Source organism: Aquila chrysaetos, chromosome 17 (assembly GCF_900496995.4).
Source record: "Aquila chrysaetos chrysaetos chromosome 17, bAquChr1.4, whole genome shotgun sequence".
Classification (NCBI taxonomy): domain Eukaryota; kingdom Metazoa; phylum Chordata; class Aves; order Accipitriformes; family Accipitridae; genus Aquila; species Aquila chrysaetos.
The window spans coordinates 14,170,992-14,190,721 of NC_044020.1; the positions used below are offsets into that span (position 1 = coordinate 14,170,992).

Genomic DNA, 19,730 nt, shown 5'->3' on the forward strand with positions numbered 1-19,730 from the left:
AGGAGAGTTGTGTGTGCCAATCACGAGAAATAGGACTGTTCCCACTTGAGTATATCAGACTCCAGCCCTGCAGACTTACATCTACAGGACTTTAAAGGACATAGTCAGCTTAAGTATTATGAAGAAGTTAATAAAAAGTGAAGTTGTTGTAGAGTATTCTTTAAACAAAGTACAAAGAATTAAAAAAAAAAAAAAAAGCAATCGCACTTTTTCCCCCGTTTACCTGATGTTCATAAGGCACTTGACAAAAGGGAGAACATATGTCTGAAATCAGCACTATCAAACATACCAGCTGTCTTCCTTACATCCTTCTTGCCTGCCTTGGCATACTCTAGCCAAGAGCAAAACAAGGGGAATGTGGAGCTGTTTCCTCAATGATTCCCTGCTGGGTGCAAGGAAAAGGAAGCCGCTCATTTGAACACAGAGGGAACAACGGAGGTACTTTCCACAGGCAGACGAGGAACAAACTGGGACAAGGAACCGGTGGGTAAGGAGGAAGTAAGGCTGGGACTAATTAAGCAAGGAGACTAAGAATGGAAACTACTAAAGGAGAAGAGACAGAGAGGAGAGGGGGAAAGGGGTGAGCGGGGAAAGGCAGATTTCTGGAGAAGAGATGACCTACAATTTTCCAGACAAATAATGCTGGGTAGAAGAAGGACCAGAGCCCAAAAATTCTGGGAGAAGGCCAGAAGCAGGGATTCAGACTGAGGTGACTCAGTGGGAAGACTAGAGCAGGAGTGAAAGACTAGGAACAGCTAGCAGGGAGGAACAGGAGGTCTGAAGGGTAGAATACTAGGATTTGTCAAGAAGGTAGGATTAAAATTAAATGCCTGAGTAGCAGAAACTGGGACTGAGAATGAAAATGGAAGTGGGGTAAGGAGCTTTGGATGGAAAAAGACAGGATTAGGACAAGGACTGTCTGGAAAGAAGGAATAAAAGGGACAAAGAGTGTGTATCCACCAGACCACTGCATCCTTCCAGTGTCTGGCTCAGAGTCCGTGTTTTCAAGTCTCACCATTCCACAGCTGCCAGCAAACATCTGTGAAATCCACTGACCATGTCCCATTTCCTCTCCATGAGGATCTACACAGAGGATGACAACCTAGTGTTGCTACCAGTTATTCCATAAGGGCATGAGGCAGAGTTCTCTGCAGTGGATCTAAAGGTTATAAATCTGTTGATATATCAACATAATACAAAATCTTAATTTCAGTTGACTTTGCAACCTTTGTCATGTTCTTTTAACATAACTGCATATACGATATACACATAGGAATAATTACTCAGAATTGAAATGTGACCATCTGTAGCATGAAATGAAACATCTGCTTTACAGCAACGGTACATGACATTCTAGAACAGGAAGAGAGGATTATGGCATCTGAGCAGAGCAACAGGGGTAGTTAAGATAGCAGTCTGTAATCCTGCAAACTGGAACTTGACCAAGGATGTCAGAAGTTACCACTCCCTTGCAGAAGTTGTTGCGCAATCTGTAACAACTAAATGAAACGCAACTCTCATTAGTGAAAAGAAAATGCAGAATAAATTAATGTCCTAATCATTCAAAAATCATTACCAATTTACAGATAACTTCTCAAAGTATTTTGCAATTTTGCTTATCATTCTACTGACAGCATGACTCTAGAGTCATGCCTATGCCTCAGAGACACAAGTTGCCAGTAGAATAATTAACTACACAGCCATCCTAGCTGCTTGTAGCGCTCAGCAGGACCACACAGCCACATAGCATTCCAGGGATTTTAATGGCACTTCACCCAGATGCAGCATCCTGCACAGACATGTTAATTTTGAAGCTGAGCTCTAAATCTGCCACTGAATAGTGACCAGTATCATCAGAGCAATGTATCCCTTCTGGCAAAAGTGTTCTGGCAGCCCCAAAAGCAAATATAAAGCAAATTACAGAGGCAACAAAACAATACTGTAAAGCCACATACTCCAGGCAGGCTCATTGCATTTAAAGGGATACTGCCCAATACAGTTTTTTAAAGCTTGTTTCAAAAAAGGTATTTTTGAGAGGAGCAGAAACTTGATATAGTTTTAAAATGTATCAACCATTTTCAAAAAAGTGAACATTGTCTCTGACTATTGGAAGCCCAAGTGACTGAGTCACTATATAAATAAAACCAGCCTGTTATAGAAGGAAAAAAATGACCACTCTGGGGTAACTGAGTTCAGAGAAGTGGAAAAAGCAAACATGCAAAAAAGATAAACAGTAAATTCAATATTCAATTAAGATTTTCTTCAACACAGTAGTTTTTTAAGTGACAGTGTCCCTTTAAGTAAAGATAATTTTGCATTTCTTAAAGCCACTATTAGTGATTTTGATGGGATTGCTGTCTCTAAAGAGGCATTAGGAGGAGAAGCAGGAGGGGGGAGAGGTATAGTGGAAAAAGCATTAAACAGGGATAAGGGTCTGTTAAGTGTAATTCAGCATCAACCCTTTTACAGCTCCTACCCTATGCACATACAAGTATGGGCCAGCCCTGATGGACATGAACAGGAAGACGGTTTCAAAGTCTCGCTGCAGAAGATACCCCAGGAAAGAATGCCAGAGGGACTGAACAGTGAATTAAGCACAGGGCTAGTAGAGGACTATCACATCAAATTAGCACAGGGGAACTGGGCAACAAATTAGGTCTACTAAGCAGAAAAGTCTTCCATTTTGAAACTTGAACTTATGTGGATACTCTTAACTCAGGTGGATGTTCTTCAGTAAAAGCCTATTGTGCCAGGACAATTTGGGGTCATTCCCAACAGCCAGCTACAGATAGATACTATGTGGGACAGCCTCCCGGTGGAGGAGGAGAAAAAAAATGACAGTTAAGAGCCTCAGCAAGATTACGTTTGAATGATCAAATGCAGAACACAATGAAATCAGGGGAAGACTTCTAGTGATGTGTCTTGGATCAGGCCTAGAGCGTGTGGATCTTCCACTCTGTGCAGCTGGACTGTAATACACTCCCTCAACAAAAACACAGCTCAGTTCAAGCAACTTTACACTCTGGAAGACAAATGAAATGAGACCCTCTGATGACCAGGCAGACCAGGCAGAGTTTGCTTTCTCTTGGATCCACTGACAGACGTGTTCATTTTATAAGAATAGATTTAGGGTGATTAAACTAGCAAAGGGAATTTTAATTTTCAAGATGGGCAAATGCTAAACAAATGCCATTTGCAACCCAAAGTTATCCACCTACTAAGGGATTCAGGAAGTAACATTAATTAAAGAAATGCAGAATCATGGTGCAGTGTGATGACCAGATTATAATCGCTAAGCGAAAAAAGAGCTAAACACTGTAACATGTGTTTAGCCCTAAATGGGATATTAAAAAAAACAAACAAAAACCCAACATAGCAAGAAGCTTATTAGCTGTGTAATGATGCAAACTGGGCTGACTGGAAACTCAAAGAGCAGATTCCAGCAAAAATGACTGGAAGTGTCAACAGCAGATTCTCTCCTGACCTTACAGTAAGACAAAACAAGAAAGAAGAAGAGTCTGTCATCTACAAGTGTTTCCAAAGTTCCTTGAGGGAGCATTTTGTTTTTGTTATATCATCAACACGCTCTGGCTTTTTTGGAAGAAGCAAACGAGCCTCAGGAGGGGAAGAGGGAGACAATGGCATGACTAATCCTTTACAGTGCTGTTAGCTCTTGGGAGCAGATCAGTTCTGCTGTCCCCTTCACATTACAGTATTTTCCTACAGAGATGGTAGAGTTGGACTGTGCAAAGGAGAAGCAAAAAAACAGAACAGCCTTCCACTGCTAGCAGGGAATGTGGCTGGAGTGAAAACAGTAAGTAAATTTTAAAATAACCAGCACTGTGGAAAATAGAAGAGGGAGCCTTACATATGGTTTGTGGAGCATGCCAGGATCTCCTCTTCCTGAGCTGGAAAAGGGGTTCTGCTATAGCCAGTCATGTGCAAGGGCTGTTTCTTCTTGTTTGTGAGCCAAGGATGGGAGAAGTAGGTGAAGGGAGGGGTGGGGAGGAGTGTCAGCAGGGTTAGTGTCAGCAGGAGGTTCAGCCATACATACCACCCAGATGCAAGTCGATGAGGTCACTGTAATAAGACTCTCCCCAATAGTCTACAACAAGGAATTGGTGAAGACAGTTATTGAATCAGATAGCCACCCTAGCCCCACACAATCAAAGCAATATATGAGAAAAAGACATACAGACAGAAACAAAAAAAAAAAAGGCAAACAAGAAACATACAGCTATACAGGCGGGCACATATATATATATATAAATTGTATGTCTCTCTTTCTCTGTATATATACATATATGTACACACACACACACAAATATATCACAAACATATATATTGGGAAGATGAGGAGAAAAATCCCAGCAGGCAGGCAAGGACTTCCAAGGGGAAGAATCAAGAAGTCTATACAGAGACACTTGATCTATTTCAGCCTGCATCAGCACCTGAGACTGATGTCTTTCCTGTTCTTGCTGAGAAAAGCAGAACTAATCTTGTTGCTTACATGCTGAGCAATATGTCAGAAGGAAACAGTGTAATTTCTTAGGTCAGCTGCAGGAAAGGTGTAAAGGGTTGATTGCTTCCAGGCAAGTGAGTGAAGGATGCGCGTGTACGGCACACGGGTGGCAGGCACTGCCTGGGTGCTGACACGAATGGCAAACGCCTAAGTGTAGAAAGATGGGTATGTGTGTTTCTGCTAATGCAGTATCTATGCCAGAGAAGAATCTGCACAGAAGTGTGCGGAACAGGGACGTGTATGTCCACAGCTGCTCTAGCAGCTGACAGGTAAACCATGAGTCTAGCACCGTGTAATGTTTCTTTGGGGAAGAGACAGATGGGAGTACCGAGAGCACTATTTCTCACTGCATACGATTCACTTGATGTAAAGAGGTGGCTCTTAAATTTTTCCAGTATTGATCTGACAGTAGGATACATTTCCGCAGCTCTTAAAAATGACTATCAAAGTGTATGCTAAAGGAGGATAAGGGAGGAAAAAAAAAGGTTCCAGAAATTTCTGATTTTACATATTTTTAAGTTAATAATTGAAAAAAATGAAAAATCCACACAGGAAATCAAAGTCATAAGCATGTCCAAACAGGCGAATGCACTATAATATGAAGTACTATTACATTAATAGCAATCCCATTCTAGGTGTCTCTTGGGACACCACAGAAAAATGGGAAAATTTTTCATTGAGATTATCCTACTTTACCTTTGCAGTGAAATACCATGAAGCAAAGGAAAGGGGGCAAGGAAAAAAAGGGATGACAAAAGCTTAGACCACCTGTATATGACAAACTTGCCACCTGAAATAGAGCTTACATTCCAAATCATTCATTCTTGCTATGAATGCAACTATCAAAGGCTGAGATTTTCAAAGATAATCACAGAGAACATATTAAGGCAATTAAGTAATCACAGGGTGTGAGATCATTTATTGAATCAGAACCTCAATGTTAGATTGAGCATTCAGCTTTTAAAAGAATAAAAGACCAACTGCACCTGAGCCAATTTAAAAAAGAAAAATACAAGGAGGTAGCCAACAAGGTGCAATTATTTTGTCAAAATTAAAGTTGACAATGACCTCCAAAATATTTCTGAGTCTGATTAGTTGAAGCTAGTATCATCATCCAAATACTCCAACTTGACAACTATCAGATAATGAGTGAAATTCCTGGAAAGAGTATTGAGCTGTCTGTACCTATTACTAGGATCTAAATTATCTGCCATCTCTCAGGAAGACAGCAGGGCATTGCTGTGAAGAATTTATGGACAGTCTTCTCATATAAGTCACTTGGCAAGAACATGTTAGCGATGATGCAAAATGGATGGAAAATAGAAGCAAAATTAGTCTAGAGTAAACAAATTCTTACCTATAGTACTGGGTTTTGTTCTTACCAGTCCAACTGAAAAATATTTTTTTCTAAAAATGGAAAGGGGTCCAGAGATCAGCGATCTGAGCAATTAAAGTTAATGGAAGACCTCTAAAAAAGCAAAATTTGAAATTTTTCACAGAGAGGAAAGATGACTAACAGGCAACATGCTAAAAGGTGGTAAATGACATAGACAAGTAGTTCAGATGGTCTTGTCTATCTTTTTTCTACAATAGAAAAAGAAAAGAATCATTACAAAATACAGAATTCTGTTTCTTCTGTCGGGATTTTCAAATATCTAGTAGTAGGAAACTACTACTAATACTATCTAAAACTTTGTATTTAAAAGCCTAAGTCAGTGAATGATTTGTTCATTCCCTACAGAGAGGGAAGCTGAATAACCCACTCATTACAGAGCCTAATATGTTCTCCTAGAACAGTTAATACTGGTTGCTGTCTATGGGACAGCCATTACTTTGCTCCTGCATTGCAATCCTTCTCTATTTATGTGGACAGAGTATGTGCACAGGAGGCATACCTTCCACCCTCACCCATTTCTTCCCCTTGTACAAGCTTATTAAGAGGAAAGAGGTTGGTTTTTTTTTTCTTTTTAGATGACAACACCACTTTATACACTGCCCTTCCCTTTTTTAACTTTTGTTTACATGGTTTCATTAGGGGAGGGACCAATCAGAGACAAGAGCATGACTCCACAGCTTTACACAACGGTACTTGCTGAATGTGGTGGTCACTGTTAGGTCAGTATCTTAGGCAATGAAGATTAAAGAAAATTATACTGCCCTCCTGAATAAATTAATGGCTATTGGAGGCAGAAATTAATTGTACTCATGGAATGTGATGCCACAGACTTTAAAAAGAAGAAATTCATTTATTTTATTGCAAACATATGTAAAATGTCCATGCAAGAGTGGTTAGAGAGGTGAAGCATGGAATTAATTTATAATCTTGTGTTTCAGTCAACACAGGTTAGAACATGCTTTTTTTTTTTCCTCCCCCCAACAGAATGTGTTACTTGTTAATCCCCTGAAATAACTGGAAGAGTTGAGGCTGGTGAATTCTTTATGACAGAGTTAAGCTTCTGCAACCATAATGTATGATCTGTTGATGGAAACATGTTGCAAGAGCAAAGCGTACCCTAGAGGCTTCTTGAAGAAAAGAGATTCATTTTGCAAAGAGTGACCTACGATTTCGTAATTCTGCTAGGAAATTCACAAATACACAAGCTCATCTAAGACTGCTTCCATTTTGGGAGAGCTGGGAGTGAGAAGTTAGTTATACAAGGGTTTAATTCTGCAGTTTTCCATACAAAATAGTAATTCTTACTCTTGGTCATATTTGCCCTCTCTGAATGTTTTTTAGGTATTCTTCAATGAGAAAGCATTATATCATGAAGAATGTTCTCTCAGATGCTAAGATTTCCCACTTGTGCTGACATGTCTTATGTGAAAGTCATTTAGCAGCTGAGTAATCAAGACGGACTTCCAGATGAAAAGAAGAAAAAGGAAAAGAACAATTAGAGATAAGAGAGGTGATTTTTTACTAAGTGCAGTAACTGGCAGGCCAGAGAACAGAGTGGGGCTACACAGAAATACACAGCATAAGGAAGGAGGCACCACCACAAAGAAAGAATTTTTGCACAAGGCTACTTTTTTGAACCCACAAATGAAAAAGCCAGTCAGATCACAAAACCATTGAAGTCCTCAAGATTGTTCTCCACACTTGTAGTGCCTATTTGCTTTGGCAACCACTCAGTCCTGCTGCTTTGGCATACCCTTATGGAGCATCAAACATATCTAATCCTGGCCAAGTAGTAATTGGCGCGAAGTCACAACAGACTTTTCCTCTGGTGAACCTTCACTGCTTAATCAAGTTCCATCTTCACAGGCATAGTGGTGGCTCTTCAATCCAAGCAACGAGCCAAAACATTTTCCAAACACTTATTCCACTATAACCATTACTGATCTCTGACCCTTGTAATCAGGTACATAATCCTGGGCCTGTCAGGTATACGCACACTGCATTTGCCTGTTGGATATTTGACTCCTTGCAATTGGGGATTCTTTTTTCCAAATCATTATACTACCATCAGCATTATCTGAACCAAGTACTCCTCCACTCATACGCTTGCCAGATCAGGTGATACTCATTTAATTAAATTTCAAGTACACATAACATTCCTTTAACAGCTTGACATGGATACGTTTCAGTACATGTGTGCATTTCTGCTCTGCACAACTTTATCAAAAGTAGCCAGTGTGCTGGGCTGTGCAGTGAGGAAGATGTTCTGTGATGGTCCCTTGTAAGGACACTACCTTGATAATCCAACACAATAGAGAAAGCACACACAATTTCACAATTACTTCCTTAACATACAAACAGGGTTCTCTTACTGTGACAGCTTTATGTGAATTGCAGCTAGGAAACCCCTGCAATTTTCTAGCTGTAATATCCAGTAATATGCAGAAACAGTTAGACAGCCATTATTAATAGTCAGAGAATTACCTCCTAAGCCTCAGGCAAAGACAAGCAAACTAAGTCTTTGCCGACAGGGAAGTCCCAGAATTAGCAGAAACACAGGAAAAACGAGGCCTCAAAAAGAAAGTAGAAAATGGAGAATGGATTCTCCATTGGACTCTATCTCTAGGCTATAATGGTCCAATTGCCTCTAAAATCTAAGCAGCTATGGACTACTGCACAAGCACTTGATAAGAAAACATTAAAAAGCAAACCAAGTTCTGATGGATACCTGCTTCTCCCCGAAGGGCCTTCTCCACAGCAACCCCTCTCTCCTCGAGTTGCCTCTGCTTCTCTTCCACTTGTTCAAGCTGCCGCTGGATGATCTGTTCAGAGAAGAATGGAGTATAACCTCACCAACAGCAATTCTCCTGCTCTGTCTGCAGCACTCATCCAGCACTAAGTGACTTCAGTTAAATTGGCCTTTTCAAAACCAAGTATTTGTATTCAACGATACACTTCTTCAAAAGCTAACTGCTTCAAAAGCTAGCATCACAGTCCCTCCAGTGACAACATCCTCCCCATCCCCTTGCATCCTACCTCTTAATTTTGCAAACACCTTGATACTCACTTATTTGCTACAACTCCAATCACCTTCTTAAACACTGAAGTGAAAGGTCATGCTATTCAGTCAGCTGAGCCTCTACTTCAAGTTTTAAACAAATACCATCACCTATAGATGATGCCAGCAGTTTTCCAACAGATTCTCCAGTAATTACAAGTTAATGTGGTAACACTTCACCCAGCAGCATAAACTAGCAAAGCAATGATAGGTGCAGCTTTATCAGATATTATCTGACTATCTCTGTTCCATTCAGTGCATGATGCTTCACTCATCTCCAGCTAGAAAGGTGTTATAGTCATTATTTTTCTCACTGTAAAACTATCATGATAGGTTTCAGCCATTCTTCCCATGTCTGTGACATGGTATCAAAATCAAAAGAGGGAGTAGGAGGAAGGACAATCATGTAGAAATAGAGGAAAGATCCATCTCTGGATTCTCTTCTGACACACTCAGAGAAATGTCAGGATCATGGTGCTCTCACATAGAATTAGCCGTCTGTCATGACAAGAAGACTATGAGACACTACCTGAGCTCTGTGTAACCTTTTTAGCTCCTCTTGCTTGGCTTGTCTACGGGCAGCTTTCTGTACTCGCCGGGTCAGCTTGGCATTCAGTTCCTCTTCTGTGTAGGCTCTCTGAAGGAAGGAAAAACAGAAGCAGATTTTATTTACATGCTCAGAGGTATGGGGGGGAGGGATGACCATTTTCTCTTCCAAAATCTCAGAAGGGAGATGTTCTGTCTTTGCCATGGCTGTGTCAAAACTCAAGCTTCTGTAGGCAAAGGTGTTCACAGTGCAGTGAGCAACAATTTCAGGGTGAAATCAGGAGTGAAGGAGCATATAAGCCAACTGCAAAGCTGTGATTTTACACCATGTCCCACCCCTGTCTTCCACTGCTATATGAAACCTCTCCCCAAAGACCAAATCAATTTTTCTATTTCTCGATAGATTTAGCCAAGTGGATTTAGTTAAATCAGTAAGTACCATATAAAGGGGTCACCTTGATTTCATTTTAAAAGAGGGTAAAGGCATGTCTACATGAACAGGTATAGCAGTATAAGCTAAGAAATGATTATAGACTACTGTAGTTGTATTGGTATTCCTTTCTCCCTATTTCGTTCTGGAGCAAGAACATCCATAGTTGGGAGTTATACTGGTATACCTGGTAATGACTACCTGTGTAAATTTGGGCAACTTTTCTATGAATCCAGAAGGCAAAAAGACATTTGAAAGCAGAATGACATTCTGGTGTGAGATGGGAAATCCATTCTCAAGAGCAACCCCACAAAACTGGCTGGTGTAAAACAGAGCAAACCACCCCTAAACTAAAACTAGAATATTACAACACCAGAAGCCATCCAAAAGGAGAAAGGCTACATTTATAGAAATAGAAAGCTATTTTCTCCTTTTTTCCCAGTGAAACTAGTTTAAAAATAAATAGGTCTTTTTAACATTCCTGAAATGGGGTTTAGTATCTTAGCAGGTATACTAGTTGGTTGTGTTGTAGTCCAGGAGGGCTTCCTCTCGTAGACTTTTAAGAGTGTCAGAGAAACTTTGCAACTGCATTAATTGAACTACAGTGAAGAAAAGAACTCTATTCCCACATACATGTATGTAAGCCTTAAGGGACAGCTGTAAACAGATGTCTTCCAATTCTGGAAAGAGATCTTCTCCATGGACAGTCAACTTTAAGGACAAAACGTTAAGACAGAGCACCCTGAAATTTGCTTTATCTAGTTATGGTACTGCCACATTGGTCAGTCTACCTCTGATTTATTGTTCCCAGTGAATAGAGTTTAAGGTAGGATCATAGCTCTATTAAAAAGCCCTCAGATAGGTGGTTAGCGAGCACCATCATTAAAGCTCCAAGAAGTTAACACTTTACTCTTTCTTTTTTTTAAAACACAAAAACCACAATGATACCCGAATCAGAAGGTAAAGTGATAGAGGGTGTGACCTTCCTATCCCATGTTGTGACTGTGAAGACAGGACAATAATTTCAGAAAGCAGCAACATTCCTGGAATAGAAATGCAACTTCTGTCTTGATTTTAGCTTGATACAGAGTTTCACTAAGATTTCAGTGAACTCAACAATTTTGAAGGACACTGATTAAAGTGTGACGATTCACTTGAACTCATATTCTAAGTATTAAAAAAAAAAAAGCATACATATTTAACTGCCTTGAAAACCAATTTGTTCTGAAGCTCAAAGATCATCTACATCACTCTGTACAGTGGTGCACTACTGTGCACTGGTAATTGCATGCATTCTAATCGGACAGACAATTCGAAGCTTAGTGCATTTTTGGTAGACAACCTCTACAAAGAATTTGCTGCCCCCATCTGCTAACATCTCACGCATGCACAGTCAATGTTTGTGATGTTAGTGCACATGTGATGGCTAGCTATGGATTCAATGGGTTAATATAGGGACATGCAATGCAACAATGGCCAGCTAGTGGGAATGGAGACACTACCTTTGACGAATATGATCTCTTGAATGCCAAGGCGTGTGGTACATAAATCGACTTTAAAGGGGGAATGGTAAAGGAAAAAAAAAAAAAAAAAAAACAAACGCACAAAATGAAGCAAAATCAGTTCAACATTGAAAACAGATGCACAGTAATAAAACAAAGCTGTTTTTAAATGAAACATAAAATTGTGCAAATGCTGAACATGACCCAGACTGATGAAGCACAATGGAACTTCTGTCCACAAAATCAAGTTTCTAGCACTCTCCTGAAGGCAATTAGCTTTGGCAGCCTCTTTGAAGATACAGTCAACTTGGAAATATCTTTTTCTAGAGGAATTATTTGGCCTTTATCAACCTATGGTTTTCATGTCCACTAAGCAAGTACGCATACACACACATATAAAATTTTGGCTTAGGATTTGGAATAATGGCTTATGCTGGGGCATGTTTGGTCTGAACCTGCTCAGCGAAGTGGCTCTGTCACACAAGCCTCCATTTACAATCTGATTTACAACTCTCCTAGGAATTGTGTTTATTTCATGGTTTTAAATTATCTCTACTTCATACAAATGATCATTTGCATTTAACATCATAAATCTTCCTCACTGCTTTGTGAGCCCAGTTGGGCTCAGAGTGGGTATGTGTCCCACAGTAATGTAATTTCTCTGTCTAAAAAGAGAGCCTCCAGAGAGCTTGAGGAGCTAAAAATCACGAAAAGGAGGAGAAAAGGAGGAGAAAAGGAGGAGAAAAGGAGGAGAAAAGGAGGAGAAAAGGAGGAGAAAAGGAGGAGAAAAGGAGGAGAAAAGGAGGAGAAAAGGAGGAGAAAAGGAGGAGAAAAGGAGGAGAAAATCACTACCTTCTCTACCCAAGGACATTCTACATTACCCTGTACCCAAAAATAAGGCAAGTAAACTACTTAGGGTTTATAAGAGAGGTAAATTTCCCTTGTGTCATGAAGTACAGAGGGCATTGTGCCGTTCTGGGCAAACAGCCAGCATTTTGCATTTTCACATTCAATTAACTAAAAACAGTCACAAATGAAAAGCCATAGAACAACTTCAGCATGTATGCAAACTTCAGTAAAAAGCAAGCTACCTGTGGTAGCAAAATGCATGTCTGATCACAATACCACAATTGTACGGGAACAATGACAAACACACATACACAATGACACACACCTATAAACACGAGACCCACGGGGCATTTACATTAGGAATTCTTCACAAGACGCTTCTCTTGAAAGACACTACATTAAACAACACTGAATTAATTCACTGCTGACCACAAAGAACAGGCTAAATGAGCAAGCTGTCTGGGAAGCAAGCTTACTACAATTACCAAAAAAGCAGCACAAGCAGAATTTCAGTTTAGAGAAGGGGTTCACATAAAAGTTATGTGGCACACAGGAAGCCAACGCTTACCCATAATAAGTAGGAGGCAGTTTGTAACTTAAAAAATACAACCCCCACCCCAAATCAGTACAAACCCAGTTTTGTCAGTCTTGAAATTCAGTTGCATTTTGTTTGACAGCAAGGCATTCCAGTGTTTGCATGTATGTTCTACATCCTTGGACAGGATGCAGTAAAACTAGGTAAGTAGACTTCTCAGATTTGTTTCCCCTAAATAAATTCATTCTCAAAACTATTCTTTGGAGAATAGGCAGATGCAGAGAAAAGAAATTCTTAATGTAACTTCAGCAGCAGCAAATGGGAGAAAATGAGACACCACCACCACACCCTTGGCAGAGCTGGTGAGATATTTTCAGCATTAGGATTCCAGGCACCTGCCACTGTTACCTATCCCCTCCAATGCTTAGTGATGTGATCTTTTTTTCTGCAAAAGCCATTTTAAATCAGAGTAGCTCAGCACAGAAAAAAAAGTGACCATCAAGGCATACCAAAGTCTGAAAACAAGCATGGACCTTCCTGAAGCCCTGCTTCCTCCTGAAGGAACTTACAAGGCAGAACAGTAACTCTGTAACTCTTATCTGAACCCCCTGTATTGCATATCTGTCCTCTGCTAGCCACAGGTACCTCATTCTTCTGCATCTCTTGGAAAATGCAGAATTTCTCATGAAACACCTTGAGGGCATGCAAGGAAGAATGGAAGGGGGAGAGAAAAAAGGGAATGAAATAAAAACAAAATAATCTTCCTCTTAGAAGAGATCTAGATCAACTAGGGAGAGAGATTAAAAGAGAGGTAAGTAAATACAGAAAATTCTTACCTACTTTACCAACTGCTTCCACCAGCCTTAAATTCATTAGTTATTCTAATTCATTCCATTATATATACACACACATAGAAAGCCTTTCTTATGACACTTCAATTTGCAGTACTACCACACCTTTGCCATCTGAGCCAAGTACCAACTAGATCCTGTCATTTGAGACTGATTTGTGCACACTGGATGACAGGTTTGAGACAGAAGGCACAGACCACTGTGTCTGTGACACTACCCTTTCAGATGCTCTCTTCTTCCCAAGTCTTTTTAACATGTGAACCAGGCACCACCAGCAAGGGACAGGTAGAACACATTTTTTATTCTTCAGTACCAGAAGGGCCTTAGTGTTCTGTGGGGTCAGTGACATCTCTACTTATTACTCCAAACCTTGCAAACTGTCTAGCAGACCTTATAAGGTCTCACGAATGAAAGAACGGCTCTTCCCCGTTACTGTGATTGAGTAGTTCCTTACATTTTTCACTTATTTTTGCATTAATAGTGCCATCCTAAAATTGAAATAAATAGTTTAAAAGCAACTAACTTTGGCACTTGGCTCTCACCATATATTTTCCACATATAAATATGTGCAAATAAACTAAATGTATTTTTCTCTCTAGTCTTTTATGGACACGCACTGATGTCTCCTCTTTCCTTCACAGAAACTTCCTTAAAACACCACTTAAAGTGAAACTATTTTGGCTAGAAAGCCGTTGATACGTTTTACAAGATGACATTATAGCACTAGCTAGGGAAAGTTGGTCAGGAACAAGAAACGGCTCTCTCAGAAGAAGCAGAGTTCATACCAGACCACACTGGAACGAGAACACCAGGCTGAGACCAAGCTCTATATACTGGCATTTCATAAGGGCTCACTACTATGTATTTCAGCTTCACAGTTGTTATCTACACACACAGACATATGGAAATACTCATCAACGGGCTCATTCTTAAAGGTCTTTTCCAACCTAAATGATTCTATGATTCTAAGACCTCAGAGAAAACATGGTCAAAATGGAAGAAAGAGCTGATGGCTCATCTTCTCTCCAAAAAAAGAAGGTACTAATTCAGATTGTACACATTCTCTTCTCCCAGGAAAAATAAGCAAACCTGCATAAGCTGCAAAACTGCAGCCTGTAGCTTACCTCCCCTAGTTGATGATCTGTCTTGACATATGCAAAAGTACATTCCTGTCTGTAGTTTGCTTGGAATTCTACCACTTCAAAGAGGCTGGTAAAATGATATCCTAAAATCGGACCCTTGCAAAAAGTGAGAACTCTCTCATTGTTATCTTTTTGCAGTAGCATTACAGCCAGTGAAATTTATTCTTCTGACATTAAATGTCTGTTTTCTGTAGATCATTGGCATGCTCACAACAGGGACAAAATTCACTATTCTGTGATATTCGTTGTAAAGTAATGTCACAGGGAGACAACAGATCCTTCATATAACAACAGTGGGGAGTAGCTTGCAATTGTGAAACCAAGTGAAATCAACTTAATTTAGGCAGAACAGTCAGCCAACTTACAGGAAAGCCTGTTCCACAGAAGAAACAGTAAGAACAATAAAATTAATCATCCAAGTTTCTGATGTGGTTCTCTGAACCTGTGACCTGCATGATGCTAGATCCATCTTAAAATGCATTTCCCATCTGCCTACCTCTCGCTTGGATTTCTGGGAGGAGCGTTCCAGAATATCATCACTGGAGAGGTCAGAGTCCTCCGAGAAACTGAGATGTTGACGGAGCTGCAGATCTGAGAAGCCAGGAATAAAAAGGGGAAGTTAGAGGAGTGGTAACTATTCTTTCTGTAAACATTTCAGAACTCAATTGTAAGTTGTTTGATTGAGCTTCAAAATTTCTTAGTCCTTTTATGCTAGTCTCAGTTGCTTCACCTGGGATTACAGAGTGATCAGAGCAGCACTGCTCTGTAAAATGATCAATGTTAGTTACAAGCTTTATTCTAAGAGAGCATCACTTTCTGCAAATGCTGTTAAAAATAATGGTCGTGACTCTCCCTTTGTATTGTATCAATGCTCTTAGGATAGATACAGCACTTGCGTGACAGCAGCTGGCACTATTTTGCCTATTTGTACAAGACCAGAGAAATGTAACATGTTCGCTTTCAATCACATTTATGGCTAACTTATTTACTGTATTACAAGTTGCCATTTAACATCTCTGCCTGCACCTGATGGCATGAGAGATTTATATGAGGCCACAGAATCCCCACTTCATAGATCAGCAGACAGTTGCCAGATCACTGAAAACAGAGGAGTAACTGCATCTCTGCAGTCTTCAGCATCCATGGAGCCAGGTTGAAAGAAAGAAAACAGACCACCCAAGGAAACGACGAGGATCAGATTTAAAATAGAGACGAAATGTCAAAAACAACTGATTCCAACAAACAGTGCTTATTTCTGAAATCAGTCTAAGGCAGAAAACAAGATGTGCCTTGTACATACCGAGTGTGAAGCTTTTATTTAAGGATCCTTTTTTTTCAGTGGCATATCAACTAATTCTGTCAATACGCAAACGTACAATTCTAGTTGCTAGCACTTATCTTGATCTGCCCACTTGAGTCTGGGGAGCAGTGTCATTCAGCACAGTAGCTGAATGACAAAGTAAGCCAAACTTGCTTTCAAGGACACCTAGCTGTAGGAAAAGTACATGGTGCAGAGGCACATATCTATTATACCTGCAGCTGTAACCAACGGAGAAGCTTTGTGCTTGCCAGAATCCACAGTGGCACTACTTGAGGGAGTACTTGGGCAGGATTTGTCATCAGTCTTTTTCTTCTTGTCTTTCTTATACCCAGAGAAAACAGACTTCCATAATGACCTAGGCTTTGTTGCTTCCTCCGTCCCACCACTAGATTTGTCAGAAAGCCTGCTGTCATTTTTTGATTTCTTCTCCTTTTTGTTCTTACGAGGGGAGAAAAGAGAAGTTCTTTTCTTACTCTTCCCACTGGAGCCTTCTGAAGAGGTGACAGACCCTTCAGGTCCAGCCACATCAGCAGCAGGAGTGGAGAACTTCTCACCAGCAGCATCATGTTTTCGTGTGGATCCCTCTGCTATTTTCAAGGCCAGATGCTTTGGAGAGTCATAAAACAACTCTTTGGTCTTCAAGGGCATAGAAGATGCCTTTCGTGCCCTTGTGGCCCCAGTAGCAGCAGCTGCAGCCATCTCCATATCTTTCATCTTACACAACTGTTTAGCCATGGCATCACGCAGTGCTTGGCTCTTGACAGACTTCTCTCTGGCTCTCATTCTTTCTTCAGCAAGCTCCTTGGCCTCCGCAGAAATTTCAGGCAATGCTCTCTTCTTTTGGTTAACCGCTCCTCCCATTGAGGGTGGACCACCATTTTCTTTGACCAAGGGCAAAAGAAGTGGTTTCTCTGGCCTTGGCCTACTGGTAGGAGGTGTAAAAAACTTCTCATGAAGGCTTGAGTCCTCTGTCTTGTCATCATATGTGTCTTCTACATCATCAGCAAATGGAATCTCATCCACACTCTCTGCAAAGGACTTCCGCACATCGTCTTTTTTGGCCTGGGTTGACTCTTTGGCAGCAGAGGTCAGCTCGTGGCGTGGGGGAGCAGGAGGTGTTGATGCTGGTGTTGGAGGTGACCTGGCTTCAACCTCATTCTGCCAGACTGCTTGATGCCTTTTTCTACGCAACGTGGCTGGTTCTTCACCCTGAGGAGGTGGTGGTGGTGGACTTGATGGAGGAGTAAGCATGGTAGAGTCAGAAGTGTTGAAGCTCTGGCTAGCCATAGTTCTCATGTTAGATGAGCTCTCCTGAAGGCCAAGTCCAGAACTGCTGGATACATCTCTTCTTACTTCACTGGAATTCTTTAGCTCTTTTTCTGATGGAGATTTTGGAGTGAGCAGAGAAATCTGCTCATTTTCAAACTTGGACAGTCCCTGTCTTCTTGGGGCAGGCTGGGGTTTCACAAGATGGATCCTTTCATCCCCTGAAATATTCTCGCTATTAAAAGTCTTCAGAGGAGTTGTCTCAAGGGCAGATACAGTAAAATTTGTCTCTGAGCGTTTGTTTCTGTCTACTGGGGTGAGCCCTAAGCTCCTCCGGATTTCAGCACTCTTCATCCAGAACTCTTCTACAAGGTTACTCCGTTTCAGGGCTTCTTCTGCAGTAGTAGGGCTCCCCAGTTTTTCCACCTCACTATCCTGGCCCCTAAGGACGAGTTTGGCTAAAGGAGTAGACGTTAAGGCTGGGACAGGTTGGAAACATACTGGAGGCTCCACTGGGGATGGAATGGATGTTTCGGCAGAAGGCAAAGGCTGGGAACAGATAGGCATTTGAGCAGATGTTGGGGATGAAGCCAATGTTGGTGCTGCTGGCTGAGACTCTGCTAGTGATGTAGGTGCAATGGCTTCCGGTGATGCAACTGGCTGGGATAATACTGGAGATGGTGGCACCAAAGGGCTCTTAACTTTCCTGTCTTTGGGAATTTCATCCTTTGGTCCTTCATCAAGAATGAAAGGCTCAGGAAAAAAGCGTGCCTCCGGAGATTTTATTGCACGGGATATTTCAGCCAGGGGATCTTTTATATCCTACAAAAAATGAAAAAGGGACATACTAATAGTCATTGGGCACATTAGAATACTGTTCCATTTTTTTTTGCTTTTAACAAAGTTAGCAATAAGGAAACCATCCAAGTATCAAAATATTAAAAAACCCACACATGGCATCCCATTCGCAGGCCTGGAACATCACTTAGGACTTCTCATCAGGTATAGTTCATTTTTCTGCTCCATTTTGTACAAACCATCCTTTGTAGATGACAACAAGGCATATTTAATTTTTGAAAGAAAAAATGCTAAACTAAACTCCAGAAATCCATTTCTATCTTTTCCTGCTCTTCCTTCAAATCTCCAACTCTGTGTACTGTGGTGGTCCCTTAACTCAGACAGATTTGATGCAAGTCGCTCCAGCTCCCATCAATACAGCACTTTTCTGCTGGCTAGCATCTGCTGTAATGTTTTCTTAAAGCATGGGGTGCTTTCTCTGTTCAGAGTAAATCAGGCTGCAATTCTCTTGACCCTTAATGGTCTGAGAAGTCTTGGTTTTCATTTCCTACATCCAGATTGCCAAATTACTCAGTAGCACAATTCATTGTTTTACAATTTAACCCTTTGGCAGTGGACTCCTCTTACTGAGTTCTGGTATTATTCTTTTCAATGACAACTTTTGCACCAGCTTTCTTTTGAATGCAGACAGTTTGGTTTAACTGACGCATGACTATTAGAGCATGAACCTCTCCACCTGTGTGCTTGTATGACACATATTAAACACCTAGGTCTTGAATACTGTATTTAGGCACAGTCCTGATATAAACAATAACTATGTCTAACAGAATCATTAGATGGTCCTGAAAAAAACAACGTTAATTTTAATAGAAAGTGAGTGTTAGCAGCAATTGCTGTCGGCACACCAGCCTTATCCCATAATGTGTCCATTGTAAAAGTAAACTGGTTTATGACAAAACTCTCTAGGATAAAGTCTAATCTTTTAATAATACCTTAAAAACAAACACTTGGGAGGGAAAAATTTGAATTGAACATTTTAAGGGTCATGTACTTCCTGCTCTTACACACCAGTAGCTGGAAACACCACAGTATACTTGCATGCTGACTCCAGGGCTGACAACATGACAGTACATCATTGACATGTCTCACTTCCTTCAGCTGAACTATGTTGCTACTCTGGAATAAATAAGCACTGCTTTGGTTACTACTAATACAAATATATTTTTGAATTGCAACTGTAGAGAAACTACTTTTGGTACAGAAAAGATAGCCAAACCAGGATAAACAGGAAACATCTTACTTACAGCTCCCCTCATGCATTATATATATCTCTTGTTAACTGCACATTGACCTTAAAATATCCTGTATAATTCTTTTTGGGGCCTGGTGATGGAAATTTGTGTGACTGCGACAGAGCCACTACACTCTGAAGATAGGAAAGAAAGATAGTACATTATTTTTTAAGTCTAAATGAAGTCAGATTTCAAGAAGATCAACATAAATTATAGAGACAG

General features: G+C 40.5%; 1 protein-coding gene across 1 annotated transcript in view; it reads right to left on the bottom strand.

Annotated features, from left to right (window-relative positions):
• MICAL3 (microtubule associated monooxygenase, calponin and LIM domain containing 3) overlaps positions 1-19,730 on the bottom strand; it is a 165,226-nt gene that overhangs the window by 14,253 nt on the left and 131,243 nt on the right. The window contains 7 exon segments of the mRNA XM_041129681.1: positions 4,055-4,105; positions 8,647-8,740; positions 9,506-9,613; positions 11,455-11,505; positions 13,484-13,531; positions 15,328-15,422; positions 16,365-18,240. Coding sequence (XP_040985615.1) covers positions 4,055-4,105; positions 8,647-8,740; positions 9,506-9,613; positions 11,455-11,505; positions 13,484-13,531; positions 15,328-15,422; positions 16,365-18,240 — 2,323 coding nt within the window.